The sequence below is a fragment of the Prionailurus bengalensis genome, chromosome C1 (assembly GCF_016509475.1).
Source record: "Prionailurus bengalensis isolate Pbe53 chromosome C1, Fcat_Pben_1.1_paternal_pri, whole genome shotgun sequence".
Classification (NCBI taxonomy): Eukaryota; Metazoa; Chordata; class Mammalia; order Carnivora; family Felidae; genus Prionailurus; species Prionailurus bengalensis.
In genome coordinates this window covers 16,789,302-16,810,536 of record NC_057345.1, presented here as the reverse complement: position 1 = coordinate 16,810,536, position 21,235 = coordinate 16,789,302, and the positions used below count along the sequence as shown (strand labels likewise).

The following is a 21,235-nucleotide window of genomic DNA, read 5'->3' as shown; positions in this document are numbered from 1 at the left end:
TGAACTAAGAAGTGGGAGAAAATGTTACTAACAGTGAAACACTGTACAAATATTCCAGGGGGAAGAGGACAGCTTTGGATTTCATTTCGACGCACGATCCATTAGCTGTGTGATCCCGGGTTGGTGGTTTTAACCTCTCTGCGCCTCCACTTGCTCCTCTCTAAAATGAGAATATTACCTATAGCCAACCTCTGGGATCTATAGGATTCAGTAAAGCTGTAGTGCCTGGGTGGCTTAGTTGGTTGAGCATCTGACTCTTAATTTCGGCTCAGGTCAGGATCCTGGGGTTGTGGGATTGAGTCTCACATGGGGCTCTGCACTGGGCATGGAGCCTGCTTAAGACTCCCCACCCCCCTGCCCTGCTCTCTCACCGCCCTTCTCCCTGCTTGCTCTCTATTTCTCTCTTTGGAAAGATAGAAAGAAAAAGAAAAAGAAAGAAAGAAAGAAAGAAAGAAAGAAAAAAAGAAAGAAAGAAGGAAGGAAGGAAGAAGGGAAGGCAGGAAGAAAGAAAAGAAAGAAAAGAAAAGAAGGAAGGAAGGAAGAGAAAGAAAAGTAGCAAAATGCTGTAAAAAACAAAAATGTTAAAAAAAAAAAAACAACACAGGATTCAGCAAAGTGTTCCAAACGAAGCCTAGGGCTTAAGGTCTGGTGACTAGCAGGTGCTCAACCTGCCAATGTGTGTCCCTTCCTCCTTGGGCTTTTGTCTTTGTTATCTATAGCTGGGGTCTGGCAGGAGGTACAGAGAGCTCGGGTAGAATCCTGACTGAATGCTGTGTCCCTGGACAGGCCATTTCGTTTGACATCTTGGGGCCTCAGTTTTCATAACCATGAAGTTGCTGATCAGTCATCTAGGGCCCTTCACTTGAGGGAGCAGAGAGGACAGGAGACAAAGCAGGCGTGCTGTTTGGACACCAGTGCAATGGGAGCGAGTGTGCATTTGTGGGCCTGTTGGTTGGCTGGGCAGACAAGTTACCATGAGCAGGAAACAAATGCATGTGATGAAAATAATAGCACCATGCAACCTCCACAGGACCCAGTGGGGAAAGGTTGGAAAGGCCTGAGGAAGAAGCAAAGGGCCTGAGATACCAGACAGAGGAGGAGTCCCAAGGCCGACTGACCTTCAGGGAGACCCTGGTGGGTCCCCCGGCCCTGGGTTGCTTCATCTTCAGGATTCAGGAGCCAGTTCACATCCCACCAAACTCACCCCCACGTTCCTTTTCACCCAAACCTTGCATCCGAGCTCCGAGCGACTCATCCCTGGGGTGGACCACCTCTTCCCACCCAGATGGAGACTAAGGTCCCCTGTGGAGTTTCAGGGGGGCCCTGGGGTCTCATGCCTGCAGATATGGAGGCCAAGGGTGGAGGCTGTCTGTCTCTCCAGAGGGAGCCCATGTCATCTAGTTCCGGTTCTGGCCCAAAGTGTAATGTGGCCCTGGGGAAGTCAGGTCCTCTCTTGACTTGAGTTTTCCTCATCTCTAAAATGCCGATAATAACCTTCGCCTTGCTTCTCTCATGTGGGTATCATGCAGATCAAAGTATCTCATAGGGTGAGACCAAATGCTATACAAAAGCAGCCTCTAATCTCTTCTGGAACAAGGAAGGGTGTAAGTAAATAAATACTGTGCATATGTAAGACATTATAATTACAAACGGCATTTCCCCCCCAAGCTATGGAAAAAACCCCACCAGTTTGGTATAGTGTGAAGAATTCTCATTAGGACTTTAGGAGGCCTGGGTTCTGATTCTAGCTCTGGACCTGACAAGGTGAATGAGTCACCCCACCCCCTCCGCCCAAAGCCTTGGTAGGGCTCGAACACATGGTGGTCTCAGAGGGGCTCTGTCCGTTCTGCCGGTGAGGAATTAACAATATGATGTCCCCCAAGGAAAGCAGTCTGGGGTGGGAGAAAGGCCTCGGGCTTCTCCAGGCAGGTCAATTCAAGCCTCTTACCTGCTGTGTGGCCCTGGCCGACAGGCCTGGGAATTCCCCTCTCTGGGCCTGCTCCTCCTCTGAGGTCAAAGTTCATACCTAAAGGTTCGGAGGAGGGGGGAGCAGGGAGAAGCAGCAGGATGGGGGCTGAGGACAAAGGGCCCCGGGGAGGGGGTGCCCTGCAGGGCGGGGTGGAGGCCAGAATGGGGCCTGTGGGGCCTGAGCCAGCTGCCGCAGAGCAATGAAAATCTCTTAACCACACGGAATTGTTAACGGCTCCCAAATCCTGTTGTACCACAGGCTTAGAAAGGCTTAAACTGTTAAATGCATAAACTTCCTCAATAAACGGGCCTCTCTCGCCAGATCCCGAAGCCCAGCCAGATGTAAAGGCAGCGGCTGGAGGGAGGGGAGCTTCCCCAGCTGTTTACGGTCTTGCCAGAGCGCTGTGGAGGCAGCCTGTGACCAAACCATGGGCCTTGGTGCCTTCAGGGTCCCACGCCAGTCTGGGGCCGAGAGAGGACAGCACAGGGGCTCCAGAGTCAGAGGGCCTGCGCTCCAGTCCTATCCCTCCGTAACCGTGTTACCTCAGACAAGCTGCTTGCTCTCTCTGGGCCTCAGTTTCCCCTCTGTAAAACAGAAATGATGATGCCTAACTCCCAGGGGGGACTGAGAGTCATTGAGACCCAGAGTGAGAGCTGCCTGGTCCACAGGAAGCTCCTAACAAACGCGAGCACTGGGTGCCTGCCACAAAGCCTTTTCGCCACCTCCAAGAAGTGGGAGGAATCAGAAGCGGGGGGCATGAGAACGCACACCTACCCTGCCACCTCCGAGGAGTGTGACCGTGGGCCCCAGTCTGCTTCCTAGTCCGCTGGGGACATTCAACAAGGTTACCGTGCAGTTTGAGAGACGAGGTGAGCATTCGGTAAATGCTGTGTGGGAGCAAACAGACTCTTCTGTTTGGCCAGAGGTTAGACGAGGGGTGGGTGCATGTCCCTCCTGGAGGTCTTCTGTCCCTTGAGCATGAGAAGAGACCCACAAGGGCTTCTCCACCCCTGAATCTCTGCTCTGGGACAGCATTCCATTGTGCCCAGCATCTCCATATGAAAGCAACTCGTCCTTCAAGGCCCAGCCACAAGCCTCCCTCTCCTACCAGGAAGCCCTTCAGATTGTCCCACCAGGGCGGCCCCGCAGTCCTGAGTGTAAGCCCTTCACCGCCACCACCTCCGGGGCCCCTCAGCAATCTGGGAGGTGGGCAGGACAGAGTATATCCAGGCCTCACCGCATTCTGGTTAATCAGTTGTTCAGTGGTTGCAGAAAGCCAAGTTCACATTCTGCCTCCGCTGCTTACTGACTGTGTGGTCTTGGGCACAGGACCCTCCCTGGACCTCAGTCTCATCATTTGTGAAATGGAGCTAATAATGATATCAACAGAAGATTCGAAACGATCCTGGAGCGTGTAACACAGCACTGGGCACACAGGAGGGCCTGCCTAGCCTTCAGGATTCCTTGCAGCCTCTGCCTCACTCGGCCCTTTGATGGCGTGGAGCTAAAAAGCCTGGCAGTCCCTCCACCCTTCTCCTCTGGCCTACATTTCTCCTCTCCCCACCCCCACCCCCACCCGGCTACAGCTTGTTGGGGGCGGGGGGGGGGGGGGTGGGGGGGGGAGGGGATGTCAGCAAGAGGCCAGGGTTAAAAAAGTATCATTTCTGACCATCTTTTTCTGGACTAATTCCTGCCTTTCGTTCCTTTCAATCTCCAAAGCCCTGGAAAAATGGCTCCTCCTCCAGGGGGCCTCCCCAGCTTTCCCCAGACTCCTTCCTAAGTTCCCCAAGGCTATAGTAACAGAAGGAGCCATCTCCGCCCCCCCCCCCCCCCCGGAAGTTCTAGGAAGGCAAGAAGGGCCTTCATCTTCTCTACAGTCCCCACATCTGGCCCAGGGTCTGGTGCACAATAGGTGCCTGGGGAGCTGTTATGAGTACGGCAGGACAAAACTGTTCAGTATTTCCTGCCCAGACCCCCGAGGGGATATGGAGACTATATTATCCCATGCCCTGATATTCAGTTCCTTCCATATAGTTGACCCAGAGAGGAAATTGGGCTGAAGTGGCCCTCCCTTCCTTTCTAGGAATATCTACTGTAGCTGCCTCAGGGCCTTTGCACCTCCTCCTCTTCACCTGGCTAACTCCTGCTCCTCACTCGGCTTCCACTTAAACAGCTCCTCTTTCCAGAAGCCTTCCTCTGACCACCAAGGCCCTGGTTGATGCTTCCCTAGGTAGGTTGGGTGCCTTTGTCTGCTTCCACCTTCACTACCTACAGGCATGTCTGTCAACATCTCTAGACTGGGTGGTCTGTGAGGGCAGGGCCCATAACTGACCTTTCCAAAAACCCCAATGCCCGGCGCAGCACCTGGCACATGACAGGCACTCAATATGTGCTAGCCTCCTGGTGGCCTCTCTAAGAAGCAAAAAAGCCACAAGCCGGTGTTCAGTGACTCTCTGATGGCTGGCTGGCTGGACAGGTGAACCAGTGTATGGACAGATGGATGGAGGGTTGTAAACAAAGATGCTTTGAGAGCACAGGGGAAGGGGAACTTCAATTTTTAAGAGCAGAGAACTGAATAGCCTGAGTGTGCTGGCCAAGGTCCCCTCCAATCCCCTTTTCAAAAGGCTGGCCTGTGTGGTCTTGGGCCTGGCCTGAGCCTGGGGGTCTGGAGGGGATGCCTATTACCCCTCCCGCTCCCCCAGCTGGGCGTCTCCACCCTGCCCTGGAAGAGATGTAGCAGAACTTTCTGTGTGGGGGTCTGGGCCTCTCCTCCCACCCAGCATTCCAACCCTCACACCCTTTCCCCAGCCAGCACAGGCCCTGCCAGCTGGAGGCCTCCCTCCTCCTCACCCCAAGACGGACCGCACCCTACCCCACAGACTCGCCAGACGCATCTGGGCCACTGGTCCAGCCTCTATGGGAAGGGCTGGAACTGAAAGCAGGGTATGAAGGAGGCCACCCTGAGGTTGGCCCAGGACCCAACCCTGAGGGCCCAGAGATAACCCCTGGCCCCTCCCTACCTTGGCTGAGGGAGCACAGGATTCTGGGAGAAAAACAGAAAACAAAGCAACAGGCATAATATCTCCTACTGGTGAGCATGTGGGGAAACAGGCACTGTGTAAGTCTGCTGCCAGGAGGGTACCTGAGCGGTCCCTCTCTGGAGGGTAACTTGGCCCTGTGTGTCAAGCTCTAAAAAGCATTTGATCCCACAATTCCACATCTGGAAACACACCTACTCAAATATCAGTAATCGTGCACAAAGAGACAGGGACAATAACTTGCATCCCAGCATTCATTAAGAGCGAAAAATGGCCAGCAATTACATGTCGAACAACAGAGGACTGGCAAATAAATTATGACACATCTTTCCTACGGAATTCTAAGAGCCTTCCAAAATGATGCCAGAGATCTAACATGACATGGGAAAGTGTCTGTAAAATATCAATCAGTCAAAAATCTTTGCGTATTTTTAGCAGGAGTCCATTTTTTCTTTAAAATTAATCAACACGGGGGGCCTCTGGGTGGCTGAGTCGGTTAAGGGTCTGACTTCGGCTCAGGTCATGGATCTGACAGTTTGTGAGTTCGAGCCCCGCGTCAGGCTCTGTGCTGACAGCTCAGAACCTGGAGCCTGCTTTGGATTCTGTGTCTCCTTCTCTCTCTGCCCCTCCCCTGCTCACGTTCTCTCTTTCTCTCTCTCTCAAAAATAAATAAACATCAAAAAATAAATAAATAAATAATAAATCAATATGTGTAAATACACTTAGAAGGATCTCCACCAGCCGGTTACAGTGACTATCTCTGGGTGATTTTAATTTTCTCCTTTTTGCTTATCAGTAATTTCTAAAGATTCCACAAATGACCTACATTGCTTTTGTGATAAGGAAACGTTTTTTTTTCCTCAAAATCAAAAGCTCATCAGAGGGGGGAGGAAAACATTCACAGCAGAAGACGGTGTTCATAGAAGTCCCTGTTTTTATTTTTATAACACTTTTCTAGGTATTTTCTCATTTACTCTGCACAGCAGCCTTTCTGTTGATCCTGTTTTGCAGATGAGAAAACAAAGGCTGGGAGAGGGTCAGAGCTGGGGTTTGAAACCAGGTCTCCAAGGCCAAGGTCAAGGAGAGGTCACGGCTGGGGAGGTGGGGGGTGGGGTGGGTGGGTAGCAGGGCTAGGAGCTGCCAAGCAGGGCAGGGTGGAGGAGAGGGAGAGGCTGGGAGAAGCCCAGCAGCTGGGAACTGGGAGTCTAAGCTGGAGCCAGAGGATCAACATGAACGTGCAACCGCCCCCCACTCCCACCCCCTCCCCGCTGGCTCACAGCCCCTCTCCCTGTCCAAGCTAAATATTAAAAATCCCATTACACCCCGACAGTACACAGCAATCACGATCACTGTGGAACTGCCTCCAGATCCCTTATAGATGCGGGTCTGCTGCTGGGAGAGAGGAGGGCAGGGTCCCCACTAGTGGTTAGGCGGGGGATCTGATGGGCAGGGGCAAGTAGGAGCTGAGGTAGGGAAGGAGAGACCAAGAGAAACTGAGATACAGAGACAAACTTGGAGAAACTGAGGCAGGAGCACATTCACAATGAGGCCCATGAACATCTGGAAAGAGTCAAGAAACAGACTTGGGAGCTTGGGGGGAGCAGCCGCTGCAGGGAAGGAGTTCCAGGGCCCCCCTCCTGCCCCCAGCCCAACCCCGCCGGCAGATCTGCTGATGGCAAGCCCCAGTGGAGACCATGATGTTGCGGAGACTGGGGACTTGGGTAGGAGAGGGGGCAGAGTTCTTGTGAAGGAAGTCCCCAGAGTCCCTCACCTGCCAGCTGTATGCCCAGTGCAGGTCCCGATCAGGTACCCAATAAAAAGTGCACAGAGGAATGAACAGGGAGAAGTCACACCCTAGCACCTGCACCCAGTAGGGCACAGGACACCCCCCAAACACACCCTATACCATCATACCTCAGGGCCTTTATTCATGCAGTGCGTTCCCTGACCTACAATTACCTCCTTCCTTTCACCCATCCAAATCCTACTCACTCTTCAGGGCCCAGTTCAAATGTCACCTCCTCCTTGAAGCCTTCTTCAGAAAAGATGCTTTCTTTCTCATATTCTCAAAGTGCTTTGACTGGATGGACCTCATTTCTGGAAAGACCATACTCTGCCTTATTCTCCATGTGTCTGAGTCCCCTGCTCACCCAGGAGCCAGTGAGCCGAACCCTGTGTCTCAGGTGCTCTCTGCCAGCCTTCCCAGGGCGGCCCCTGTCACCTCAAGTGACACCTCTTCCAAGAAGCCTTCTCTGGCCCACCTGGCTAAAGCAAGTCTTCTTTGTTCTCTCTTGCTACAGCTTCCCCCCCTTTCATTCATCACAGCCCATAACTATTTTATTTATTTGCTCACTAACTTTTCGCCTCCGTCTTCTCCCATCCACCCACTCAGACTAAAAACTCATTCGCTTCTGTGTTTCCCAGCATCGGTGTGGGCTTGGCTCATAGATGGTACCCGATACATACAGATCTGCCTCAACTGACGATGGGGTTACATCCTGACAGACCCACTGCAAGTCGAAAATATTGGCAGTGGAAAACTCGCTTAATGCACCCAACCTACCACACAACATTGCTTACTCTCACTTACCTTAAATGTGCTCAGTTGAGCAACATCCTCTAACACGAAGCCTGTTATATCTCATGCAATTTATTGAATACTGTACTGAAAGTGGGGAAAAAATGGTTGCATGGGGACAGAATGGTTGTTCTTGCATCACTTGTCTGCCCTCACGATCGTGCGGCTGGCTGCCCAGCATAAGGAGAGAGTAGCAAACCAACTATCACCAGCCCAGAAAAAGATCAACATTCAAAATCTGAAGTACAATTTCTGCTGAATGTGTCTCACTAGAGCACCAGTGGGAAGTTGAAAAAATTGTAAGTCGGGCCATGGTAAGTCGAGCCTTCTATATTTGCTGGAGGGCTAAGCGGCACACAGAAGGTACTTAATATATGCTTGTTGAGCGGTTGACTGGCTTCTCCAGGCCCCTCCCTTCTCTACTACGCCCTGCACACAGTAGGCACCAGAGGAGGTTGGTCAGATTGAGTCAGTTTGGCCTGCTGTTTGGTGAAACGCTCAGGGCACTGGAAACTCCCAACCTTTCGTTAACCACCACTGTCTGTCCCCCCTACCCCTTCACCCTCCCAGGAAGGCTCTCACTCCCCTGAGGACTCATCTACTTACTTCTCATCTGTCAAGGAGACTTTATCCGGCCTTATCTTCTCCAATTGTATTAACAAAGCAATGGATTTTTTCCTATCAAGTTATGCCTCAATATTAAATGGATCTTCCCAAACCACACTCTCCTGTAGATTCTGCTAATGACCCCTTCCATCCCCGAGGGTGGATGTTCCCAGGCTGGGCCTGCGGTCACCGATCTGGCTTGAAGTCCTGTTTGTCTGACCAAGGGTATGTTACCACACCACGTGTCTGAGCTAATGGTCCTGTTACAGAAACATGAGGGCTGCTTGTTTAAAAATGTTGATTCTTAGGGCGCCTGGATAGCTCAATTGGTTGAGCATCCGACTCTTGATTTTGGCCCAGGTCATGGTCCCAGGGTTGTGGGATCGAGCCCTGCATCAGGCTCTGCGTTGAGCATGGACCCTGCTTAAGATTCTCTTCGTCTCTTCCTCTGCCCCTCTCCCCTGCTTGTGCTCTCTTTCCTCCAAATTAAAAAAAAAAAAAACAACAAAAAACAGTAAAAATGCTGATTCTTGGCCCATCAGAGCTACAGAATCAGACCTGGGGTAGAGGTTTGCACCAGACCCAGGAATCTGCATTTTAACTAACTTCCCAGTGGATTCTGAGGCAGAGTCAAGGCCAAGAATCCCTGAATTGGAGACTGGAGACTGAGAAAGCATGTCGCCAACCACTCAGATGTGAGCTGTAGCCACCAGCCCTACACATCCCGGGCCAGTGGGACCAGTGCCTCTGGGACTTGCGCTGGAGTAGCCCCACATCTGGGTGGCCGCAGCACAGGCCACGGCATCGGCTGGTGTCCTTCTGGCTTCCTGAGCTCATTAATCACACCCTGACTGGCCTCCACTCACACCCAGTGGCTGGCTGGGCTAGGCTGGGCCTGGGGCAGGCAGGCTGGCCGTAGATCTGGGGAGGTGGGCTGGAGGGGGCGGGGCCTACTTGCACGGAGAAGCTCGGACTTGGAGAACCTGCCTGTGCCAGGTGGCCTCTATGATGGCCTCAGTGACCACACCTCCTGGTACTCACACCTCACGTAATTCCCTCTCCTGGAGTGTGGGCTGAACTGGGTGACAGGCTTTTAACAAAGAGAATACAGCAGAAGCAATGAGATGTCACTTCTGATATGAGGTCATAAAAAGACTGTGGTTTCTGTTGTGGGTGCTCTCTCTAACGCTCTCAGGTCAGTCGCTCTGGGGGAAGCCATTGCCCATGTGCATCCCTGTGGCGAGGGACCAAAGCCTGCAATCAACCATGCGGGTGAATGTGGAAGCAGACCCCTCCCCGGTGATGCCATCAGATAATACCACAGCCCCCGGCCAAGAGCGTAGCTGCAGTCCCAGGAGAGACCTTGCACCAGAGGAAGTCCCCCGAAGCCTTACCTGGATCCCTGAGCCTAAGAAACTGAGAAAAACAAATGCTTTTGTTTTCAGCTGTGACGTTCTGGGGCAACTTGTTATGCAGCAATGGGTGACTAGTGCACCTTTTCATCTGGGCACCTTCCGGTGACAGTTCTTCCTCTGTCCCTCCCAGAACCCCAGCCACAGCCAGGTCAGATGCTGTACCAGTCCCCCCTAACCCGTGGTGCTTCATGTCCCCAGATCCTTGTAGATCCATCCTCCAGAAGGCCCGGGCCACCCAGTCAACATATGCCTCTCCCAAGACTCAGCCCCGATGTCACATCCTCTGGGAAGCCCTTCTCTTTCTGTGCCCACTGCAACCCAAGCGGTTCCAATCAAAGTAAGTCAAAGGCATGCCCTCCCTTGTTCATTTACAGTCTGCGTCCCCTGCTAGACCATGAGCTCCTAGACGGCAGGGCCACAGCCACATTCTTGTCTGTCTCACCCGACGCTCAGCACAAGGCCTTGACACAGAGCAGGCGCGGGCGAGGTTTGATGAGTGAATAAACAATGAGCGAGGAGTGACTGATTCTGCCCTGTGGCCCACATGGCCCGCCACCTCCTGAGGCTCTGCACTTTCAACATTCAAGTATAGAAAGCCAGATCTGTTATCTTCCCCCAGAAACCAGCCTTTTTCCCCAAATGTCCTTTTCCAGGACCATCACCTCCCTGCAAGCCGGACTTCACTGTTTCCTCCTTTCCTGCATATGCCATCCTTCTCACTCACCCTCCTCACACCCCTTCATTCTAGCCTGGCTCCTTCCCTGCACAGTGGATGCCCACTCCAGAGAGCCACCACCTCTTGCGAACACGGCTGCTGCTTCCCCACAGGCTCCTGCTGCTGTCTCTTGCACCCCACGTGCCCTCCCAGGCACCTTTAAAATGCTGCTTCAGAGCATGGAGGGTAGGAACAGGGACAGCGGATGTGACAGCATTTTATAAAGGGGAGGGTCACTGCAGCTACCTCAGGCCACACTTTCACTGGTGCTTCAGGGACCCTGGAATAGGGTCCAGACTCTTTGCCTGGCACATGGGGGACCCCGGGACCCGATTGGGCTTTAAATCAAATAGGGCTTTAAATCACCATCACAGCTCACATTGTAGAGTACCTGCACCAGGTCGGGCTTTGTACACGTCTCGTTTAGTCAACATTTATTAAGCTCCTACTATATACTGCAAGTCATTATAGATGCTTTACAGTCTTGACTTGTTGAGTCTTCGGAAGTACCCTATGAAAGAGGGTTTCATACTCAGCATAGGACAGACAGCTCATAACAGGGGTGGTATTCGAACGCAGGTCCGTCTACCTTCACAGCCTTCTAACACCGTGCACCGCCTCTTACAAACTTCTTAGGTTTGCAAACCACCTCCACGATTCTTCACCATAATAAACACCACCCGTACCACTGCTGACTTAGAACGTTTCCTTAAGTTAACCAAAGTGGCACGGTGGCTAAGGGTGGGCTTGGAATCACACTGCCTGGGTAAGACTCCTGGCTCCCCCACTCACTCTCTGAGCCTCGATGTCTTCATATAAATGGCACTTTCTCTCACAGGGCTCTTGTGAGCATTAAAGGAGTTAGATCTAGAAGGTGCTCAGCCCACAGTAGAAGTGGTGGTCAGGAGGACGGCTCACCTCCCCACCTGCGAGGATCGGAAGTAAGTGCGTGACTTGCCTTGGCCACTGAAGTGTCCAGAGGAGTGTGCACAGCCATTGAGGCAGAACCCTAGAGCCGGCACACAACCCAGCTCACACCGCTTCCTTCCGTCCTCGTGATCACAACATTGCAAATGGCGGCTCCTCCACCCACTTGGCTCCCAGAGGGAGGAATCCTGGAGCCGACCCACGAGGGACAGGTTGCACTGGGCAAGAAATAAACGTCTATTGTTTGGTCACTTCAATCTAACCTGGCCTCTACTGACCGATCCAGCCAAAGTCCAATAAGTCTGAACTTACAACTGTTACTTACTGTGACTTATTTCCGCAAAAAGGAAACCACATCACTTTCGCAGATGGAGACATACAGCACCACTTGCCACTGTTAATAGTCATGTAATAATTAAAATGAGAAACGTCTATCCTGGCACCAACGAAAAGCACCTTACACGCTCTTGCCATTCAAGACGCGCTCTTCAAATGTCTCCCTCCAAGACACCGAACAGTGGCTGCACGTTTGGAAACCCGGCCAAGGAGTGCCTCACGGTCGGCTCCAGGCCACTGCCCTTGCCAGCCTGGGACCCCAGGCCCAGGTCCGCAGCCAATACCAACTCCACGCGCTTGCAGGGGCACCTGCCCCACTGCGGCAGTCCTTACCTCTGCAGACCGTGCCGTTCTCCACGGCCTCGAAGCCGGCTTTGCACATGCAGCGCCCGATGGGTACGAGCCACTCGCCGTCCCCGTTACAGTACAGCTTGATGGGCACGTCCACCTCCTCGGCATTGGCGATACAGCTGCCCCGGGCAGCCACCAGCGATGTGCTCTCGGCCCCCGACAGTGTCTCCTGGAAGACGGCGCCATTCTGGATGATGCGGGGGCACTTGCGGTAGAAGACACGCACGGCAATAAGGGACATGCAGCCACCGTAGTCCTGGAAGGCCAGGTAGAAGCCGTTGCGGGACACCGGCCCGAAGCTCCGCACCTCGGTGTTGATCTTCATGACCCGGCCACCCAGGTCCACCTGGGAGAAGCTCTCGTCGGCCGCAATGGTGTCCACCTTCACCCACGGATTCTCCATCCAGTTGGGGAAGGTCTTGGTGGCCGAGTCGAAGTCGGCCTCATAGTAATAGAGGTTGAAGGTCTCCTTGCAGGAGCCGGGCACGCTGGGGATGCTGCTGCAGTCACGCACGGAGAACTTCATCTCCACGTGGATGCGGTGGGCACCACGGCGCCGGATGAACTTGGTCCGTAGCCAGTTGTTCTGGCTCGACTCAAACACATTGCACACCTGGTACGTGCGGATCGTGTTCATGTTCTCATCGTAGCCACTCACCTCTTCCCACTGCGGGTGAAACGCTAGTCAGGTGGGGGAGATGGGGCTCAACCCCAGGGATCGTCTGTCTATGGGCGAGACACAGACCCTGCCTTAGGGAACCCTTCAGTCTGCTGGGTGCAAATAGGACTCTGGCCACTGGGGGCCTCCTAGTCTAACGGGGGAGGCACAGCCTCTACCTCGGGCATCTTCTAGTCTGATGATGGAGACGTGAGTCGTACCATCAGAGAACTCCCAAGCTGAGGTGCAGACATGGACTTGGCCCCCAGGAATTCCCCACACTGTGAGGGAGACATGCCAGTCTGGTGGGAAGGGCACACACGCTGCTCTTGGTTTTCCCCTGATTTATACGGGCGATGTGACCCTCACTCCAGGGCAATAAAGGAGACATGGCCCCTGCTCCTGGGAAGCTCCCACCTGGAAGGAAAATCAGGGAGAGGCCCAGCCTGAAGGGATTACTCTGCTGAGAGCAGACATAGCTTTGTGTCTGGGGAGTACTAGTCTGATGGGGGAGACAGAACTTCCGCCTACTGGGAGCTCCTATTCCGATCTGGGAGACACAGTCCTTACCCTAGGGGATTCCCAGGCTGACAGAAGAAGAGCTCTCACCCCCATGATGGGGAAGACGGGCGGTCTGTTCTGGGGCCTAAAGTGGTTAAGATGGTTCCTGGAGGGAGACTCACTCCCTTCCTGCCTGCGGCATGTGCTTCAGCACCTTCCCTGGACCCCAGCCTGGCTCTTGCACACCCAGCTAAGGGATTCCCGAGCCCCACTGCTGGGTGGCACCGGGCAGGGCCACGGAAAGCTGGGGATGAAGGGTGCGGGGCACACGTCTCCTCACACACCCTCACAGGCCAACCCTCACGTGCTGAGCCTTTGTTCACACTTTTGTGCCCTCCTCGAGAACCCTCTCATCTTCTCTGCCCATCCTTCTGGAACCTCTTGTGGTGTTTGCATTCATTGGCTCTCCCTTGGGTCTTTGGGGACAACCGGCCTGGTCTGGGCGGGGGCTGAGTACTCCTGGCCCTCTCGGCCTGGTCTCCCCAGGGGGGCCGAAAGCTTACTGAGAGTAGCCACGCACCCCCCTCTTTGGCACTGGGCTGCTTTTACCTGGGGTAGACCCAAAAGAGCCCCAACAGCAGAGCACCCCCTCCTAGCCATGCCGGCCTGGGGTGGGTGCTATAAGAGGACCTCATTTCTTTGTCATTATGGTCACAGGTGGTGCATATTATTATCTCCATGTTACAGATGAGGGAGCAGAGACCAGGGAAGTGAGGTCATCTGACCCAAGCCACACAGACCCAGGCCCATTCCTGCACTTGTGCACACAGCCTCGAAACACAAGGACCCACAAGTACCCCAGGAGTCCTGGGTTTTGCCCCTGCCCTGCTAACTTGATGTGTGGCCTGGGGCAAGTCACTTCTCCTTGCTGGGCCTCGATTTCCCCAGCTGGGTGGAGGAGGGGGAGGCAGGTGGTGGTATAGAGGTGTCACCCTGAAGTCGGTGTTCCTTGTCCTTTGGCCTCCCTTGGATATCTGGGCCAAATCTGTGCAGGGCAGTGCAGTGGCCTGGGGAGGGTTGATGTTGTGAAAGGCCAGTGCCCGTGGGGAAGGCCGAGCTGGAGCCTGCTAGGCCAGCCTCTATGTCAGTGGTGGCTCTGAAGCTCCCTACATTGCTTCTTTTTTTTTTTTTGGTGGCACCATGTGACAAAGTCAGCCCCTTGTTACAACCACTGCTCTTCTTCAGAACTTAATTAGAGCACTTAATTAGAGCACTCTGCCTTTCTCCCCTCTCTCTAATTAACATGCGGAGGCCCTGCAGCCTAAACACCCCAAATAATTGCGTCCGGGGGCCCTGCAGCCCAGCCTGGCCTCATTACTGATAGGGTGGGGCTGTGGGCCCAGCCGCCTTCGCAGATGGAAAATTGGTGACAAGAAAGAGCCACAGAAAGAGGCCTGACCCTAGGGCCCTGCCTATTGAGAACACAGGCCTGGGGTGGGGGGTGGGGGGGGATGTAGCTCCTTGGGGCAGCGGCCGAGTCCCAGTGGAGGCGCTGGGATGGCGGGGAGGGAAGAGATGGGCTGTGGGGACCCAGGGGAATGAGGAGGGAATGATATGAAAACCGGTGGCGAGGACAATGGTGATGGTGGGACTACTGTAGCTACTTATCACCGGGCACTGTGCAAGATGCCGTGCGGGAAAACCTCACACCAATCCTGCGCAGAGGACATGACCAACATCATTTTATAGATAAGGAAACTGATGCTCAGACAGGCTAAGGAACTGGCCCCAAATCACATGGCTGGTGAGTGGCAGAGCTGGGACAGAATTTCAGGCATGTCTGACCCCACAGCCTGTATGCAAGCGCTGGGCTGGCTGGTGTGGGAAGAAAGAGGAATCTCAGATTGTGCCTGCTCTCGCTTTTGAGGGGCTCACAGCCTACATGGGCTCAAACCACTGGCCCCAGGAAAGTAGGGGGGCCATGGAAGTGGTCAGAGAGATTTTGGGGGAAGCCTTGTGTTATGGGTACGCAGAAGGCTCGGTCACAGCCCTGGACACAAACCTGAGCCCCATCACTAACTAGGTGTAACGGCCCTGGCAGGCGGCTACACCTCTCTGAGCCTCAGTTTCCTTACCTGTAAAATTGAGGTGTTTCCTCCCCTTATTATTGGAGAAGATGTGTGTAAACGTGCTTCCTTGATACAGTATATGATAAGTGGGTGCTCAGAAAATGACAGTTCACTTTCCTCATCTGCAAAATGGGGTCAATGCGAATGCCTGCTTCTCAGCCTTGCCCCGAGGATGCCATGGGATAAAGGCTGAAAGCAGCCAACATGTTGTCATGGTAACCGGCACTCCAAATAGTAGGGGACCAATAGGGTGGGGCAATGAGAGGCAAGCCCTGGGCCCTGAAAGAGGGAAAGGGGATGGAATTTAGGGGGCATCCAGGCCCTGCAGCAAAACCCCAGGTCTTCTGAGGGACTGGGCAGGGCTTGGGGACCACTGACTCACCCCTGATGGAGGATGCACGATCCAGCCCAGCTCTGCCGTCGCTGTGGTGGAGTCCATCAGCGTTTCTGTGAGGAAAGCAAAGGGTCAATGCCGCCCACCTACTGAGTGCTGTCAATCACCCCAAGACCCCCACCCCTCAAGGGCCTTCTTTACAGAGCTCCACCCACTTCTATTGCGGCAATCAATCATCTGGCTGTCCCGCCCCATAATCCCACCCACTCCCATGCCCCAGCCAATCGTCTGATGCTGCTCCTCCAGGCCCCACCCCCTTAAAGACCAGCTCCAGCCCCTCTACGCAGGGTCATGCCCTTTGTGAGCCCATCATGTCCCACCAATCTTGCCACTGCCACTTCCCTCCCTCACTGGTGGATTAGGGTCTTAACCTGGAGTCTCCTGGGTGGGCTTCAGGGAGTCCACCAGGCAACTCTTGAAATTTTATGTAAAACTTAGGGTGTCTGCTTTTCAGCTTGCATCAAATTCTCAAAAACTGAAATGTGGGCCTTAGAAAGGTCTCTCTTTGGTCCCAGCTGAGCCCCATTAGTTACCCTACCTTGGCTCTCTGGCCCACACTTCCAATCAGGGACACCTTCCCCCTTCTTCAGGCACCTAGAGTCCTCTAGAGTGTCTCCACACTGGGGCTCCCTCCCCTAGGCCTCGATCAACTGTGCCCCTAGGATAGGGCCCTAGGAGTGGAGGGGTGTTGAGGGTGAGCACTGTGCCAAGCGAGTCTAGTCTATCACCTGCCCTCTGGGGATTCAGGAAACTCAAATCAGCTTCTGAACCAGCCAGGGCCCGACTCGCCCACTCTCCTCTCTCCAGCAGCTGGAAGGAAGGAGCCACATAGCCTATGACAAAGGAGACCCCCAAGGGCTAGAAAGAGCCCTATTCACCCCCAGATAAGGCTTAGGACCCTTTCCCACTCCCCCTTCCCTGCCACAAGGAATTCAAGACACTTTTGGAGCTGAACTGCAAGGCACTGAGCAGATTTAAATTGGCCCCTTTCAAGCATTCATCCAACAAATATATCCTGATGCCCCTTCTGTGCCAGGCAGTGGGTACCTTGGGAGAGAAAACGGTGAATAGCAAGACCTTACTATGGAGTTGTTCAGTCTAGTAGTGGTGACGAGCCATGTACACATAACGGCCACGAGAGAGTAGGCACAGAGACCTAGAAGCTCACAGCTGGACCTTCCTTACCACCTAGCTCTGCAGGAGTAGGTAAGGTGTGCTGGCCTCTATGCTCCACTTCCGTGCCCAAGCAGACATCACTAATCAATGCCCACACTCTGTGGCCGCACGATGCTTCTCACCACAGTGTGCCACGAAGCTGACACCCGCCATTTGAGATGCTATCTCTGGCCCAGCCAACTGCTTCATTTTGGACATAGGGCAACTGAGGCACAGAGAGGGGAAGAGATTTCATAAAAATCACAAAGGAGTTGGTAGCAGAGTGGGAGGTGCAGATCTCCTGCCTCCGACCCTACAAACTTCTAGAGACTTAGTTGGATAACCTGGGCTGGATGAATTAGGGTGAGGATAGTTGGGGCAGGGTGCACACTGCCCAGGTCAAAGGTGTGAAGGTCGAAATGGGAGGAACAAGGTCTTGAACTACGGTGGCGTGGTGTGGATGGGAGGAAGCATTCAGCCAGAGGTGACCCCACTCAGACCCACGAGCTGACAACAGAGGATGCAGCAGTGTCCCCGTGACCGCCTGTGGCTTATGTCTGCGGCCACTACGTCCCTTTGCACTGGGGGCTGGTGAGGGGAGAGGAGGGGTGCCAGGGACGGTGGAGTCCAGTGCCAAGGGTGTCTTTTTGATGGCAAATTGGAGGGAAGTTCTATTGTGCTGCTTTGGAGCTGAAAAAAGGGTTCCTTTTCACACTCCGAATGCTACAGATTTTTCTTCCTGGAGAGAACAAGGGCTGAACTTTTAACCTGTTTTCTCTCATCGGCCTCAGCCAGAGACGCGCCAAGCCGGGCTCTCTGCCTGGGCCTGAGGAACAGCTGCTGGGAGCCGCACAGAACAAGGGAGAGGAGACTCTGCTTGGGACTAGAAAGGGGTCGGGTGGGGGAGGCACGCCTGCCAAGCAGGTGGCCCCACCCCTTGGCTGGATTCTTGGGCTGACCCAGAGGCCAAGCACTAGAGGATTCCACGGCCCAGAGGAGGGGCTGTGAGCTGACATCCTCATTGTATGGGTGGAAACTCAGGCCCAGAGAGGGCAAACGACTTGTGGAAAGTCACAGACTGCAGGCTGGTGCTCAAACTCCGGGCTCCCAGGGAGCTCAGTCTGGGGTGGGTGTTCTACTGCTCCCCTCTGCCTCCCCCTACACCTAGAACTAGCAAGGGGGGAGGTGGAAGGATCCCGGAAGGCCAGCAGTCAATTTGCTGGTTGGTTCACAGAGAGGAAGGGGCTGAGAGGGAGTGTGAAGTTTGCAGGTCTCCTGGGACGGAGGCAGGGGGCTCTCATCTCTCCATGCCTGTCCCGGCTTCACCTGGAAGCCTGCCTCTGGGAAAGCTGTTACTCCTCGGGGCTATGGCAGGAGGTGACCCACGGGGGCTCTCCCCGCAGCGTCTCAGCCTCTTGCTTTCCAGTGTTGACATCTCCCTCCGCCCTCTGCACAAAAGGCAGGGAGGCAGAGCAGATAAACTAAGGGTCAGGAGGTCAGAGGGGCTTCGATTCCAACACCTGCTCTGTCTCCTACTTGCCTTCTAACCTTGGACCTGTAACCTTCGTAAGCCTCAGTTTCCATACCTGGAAAATGGCCATAGTACCTTCTGAGTGTAGCCGAGGACTGAAGGACAGAGGAGAGGGTTAACTTGGAGTCTAACACAAAGCAGAGCGTCGGTAAGTGCCAGTTAGTCTTTTTTCAGACTGAGTGTGGTGCTTTTTTGGCTGACCCAGTGCCTGCACACACGCCATTTCCTTTGGGCTCATGAGGTGGCTCCTGAAAGTGAAGGCGGGTCCGAGAGGCTCCCCCCACACTCCAGACGGTGCTTGCCAACATCTGACAGACATCAGCCTCTTGCTCCAGCACCACGGCCTCTGGGGAACCCTTCCTGGTTCGTCTGACGCTGCTTTCCTGGGATGCCCTGAGTTTCCTCTTTGTTCCTCTCAAACCAAGCACAAAAGTCACATTCAGTTCCCCGGGGAATCTGGAGTTAGTAGTTCCTGGCTCAGGAACCTGGGTGGGTTTAGGAAGCCAGGCCTATTTCTACCACCAGCACTTCCTTCCTTCTCTCCCTTCCTTCTCCCTTCACCTCAGACGTCTCCCCCTCTAATCCAAAAATCTGCAAAGGGAGAGAACTCACATTTACTGAGACAGAGACCTACCTGTCTGTTAGGAGCCAGAGACCCTCACCAATGTTCTTCCAACATTGCCAACACAGTTGGGAAATGCCCAACGATGCCCCACTCACAGATGGGAAAACCGGGGCTTACAAAAGCTTAGGAACTTGCCCGAGGTCACACATCTTTCGTTCACAAGCTGTGCTCCAGCTGCATAGACTGGTGTCCTCTCACCCCCCAGACCCCAAACATGTGGTTCCTTCTAGTCATCTCCCCCTCCACACCTTTGCCTGTCCCCAAGAGTCAGCACAGGGCTCGGCACATAGTAGGTCGACAGCCAAAGACTGAAATCACACCCCACCCCCAGGCTAGCGTTCTGCTCCATCAGAACAACATTCATGACATCAGCCATTTCCACCTATAACATGTACTATTACTTAGTTACTATTCTTCCAGATGACTCTTTTTTTTTAAGGGCATTTTTTTTTAAGGGCATCTTAAAGAGGAAAAAGTTATTATTATAAATGGGAAACCAATATCACTTGCCATAAAAAGAAGGAAAATAAACACAGGACAATTACAATTAAAAACATTCATCTGCAAACCACCTAACATCATTTCACTTCCCACACTTTGGGGACCGCGAGACTGCACCGAACTGCCTCTAAAGTGCTAGAAATGTCCCCAGCCCATCCCCTCTGTGACAATGACAATCCCTCATGCAAGGGGAGGCTGTTTTTCGCTGTACACAGATAATTAATCACCACACAATGTGACAAACATTGCAACAGGGATGTGCATGGGGTGGTGTGGGTAGGGGACTGCATGTGGAAGAAAATGCTCGATTTCGGGACGGTTTCCTGGAGAAAGTGACTCTCGATGGAGGCTTGAAGAATGAGTTAGAAGGGAGGCAGGAGGGGTTGCATGGGAGACGGAGGGGCCAGCAGAGGCAAAGGAGGTGAGCGATATGGCATGGTCGGTGGGAATGAACGAGAAAGAAGGGTGGACAGCAACAGTCAGCAGCTCTCCGAGGCCCCCTGGCTGGACCACATCCCCTGCCCACGTCCTTGCCAGCCTCTCAGGTGCCACCCTCTCCCCACCCTGCCTAACACTGCCCTTCCACTCGTCTCCGGGCACTCCCATGGATATGTCTGCTTTCCAAGCCCTGAATGCATTCAGTGACCTTTTTTTTTTTTTTTAATTTCCGATGTTTGTTTATTTTTGAGAGAGAGACAGAGCGTGAATGGGTGAGGTGCAGAGAGAGAGGGAGACACAGAATCCGAAGCAGGCTCCGGGCTCCGAGCTGCCAGCACAGAGCCCAACACGGGGCTCGAACTCACAAACCGTGAGATCATGACCTGAGCCGAAGTCAAACACCAAACCGACTGAGCCACCCAGGCGCCCCGCTCAGTGACCATTAAAAAAAATCCCAATGGATAGATGAGAAGACTGAGGCTGGGTGGACAGATACAGGAGGAAGCTGGAACCAAGGCCTGCAGCCACCTACTCGGAGAGCCTTCCTCGGTGGGAAAACAGGGTTCGAGCCATGGCAGCGGCTTTGGCCCTGGCCCCACTGCGCCCACACCCCCTTCCTGGAGACTGCACAGAAGAAAGCAATCAGGAGGCCCTGACTGCACAGGCTGGGGAGGCCCGTTGGCCCCTCTGGCTATGTGTGAACGAGCAGTGTGCATTTCAGAAATATTTGAGCTAAAAGGGGAGACGCACTGAAGTCGTTAGTCTTGAGCCGACGGAAGGGTGGCTGCACGAGGCCCTGGCGGATGCTTCCATCGGCCCGTTTCAGGCTGGGGCAAGTGGTCGCCCTCTGCTCCCCAACCCACCCCCGGTCAGCTCTGTCTGACCCCCCCCTTGGATAATTCTCTAGGGCCACAGACACTGTTGGTTCGTACCAATGACAATGTGTGAGAGTTCCAAAGACATGAGGAAGAACTTTCACTAGGTACCTACTGTGTGCTGGGCACTGAGATGGGCACTCTAAATACGGCTTTAGGCTCTCGACAACTTGTGGGGTATATGCTTTTAACCCCGTTTTATAGATGCAGAAACTGAGGTCAGAGAGGTGAAGCAGGCTTCACAAGGGCACACAGGCAAGGCTAGCATTTGAAACCACATCTGTCTCACTCTACATCTGCATGATTTTTAAGAATGTTTCAAATAAAGACTTAAAAAAACAGAATACACACACACACACACACACAATTACTAGGGTTCTCTGCATGTGTTTATTCTCTCCCTCTGTGTGGGCCTGAGTGAGGATGGGAGGGGAAAAAGAAAAGGGGGTGGGGCTCAGACTGTCCAGGCTAGAACCTGGGCTCTGGCCCTCTT

The 21,235-nt window shown here is 53.7% G+C and overlaps 1 protein-coding gene across 5 annotated transcripts in view; it reads right to left on the bottom strand.

The window, feature by feature from the left end:
* EPHB2 (EPH receptor B2) overlaps positions 1-21,235 on the bottom strand; it is a 194,431-nt gene that overhangs the window by 116,811 nt on the left and 56,385 nt on the right. For all 5 annotated transcript variants that reach the window (XM_043574057.1, XM_043574058.1, XM_043574054.1 and 2 more), the window contains exons 2-3: positions 15,606-15,670; positions 11,918-12,602 (exon numbers count right to left, since the gene is read on the bottom strand). In XM_043574057.1, the coding sequence (XP_043429992.1) occupies positions 11,918-12,602; positions 15,606-15,670 (750 nt within the window). The remainder of the gene's footprint in view (positions 1-11,917; positions 12,603-15,605; positions 15,671-21,235) is intronic.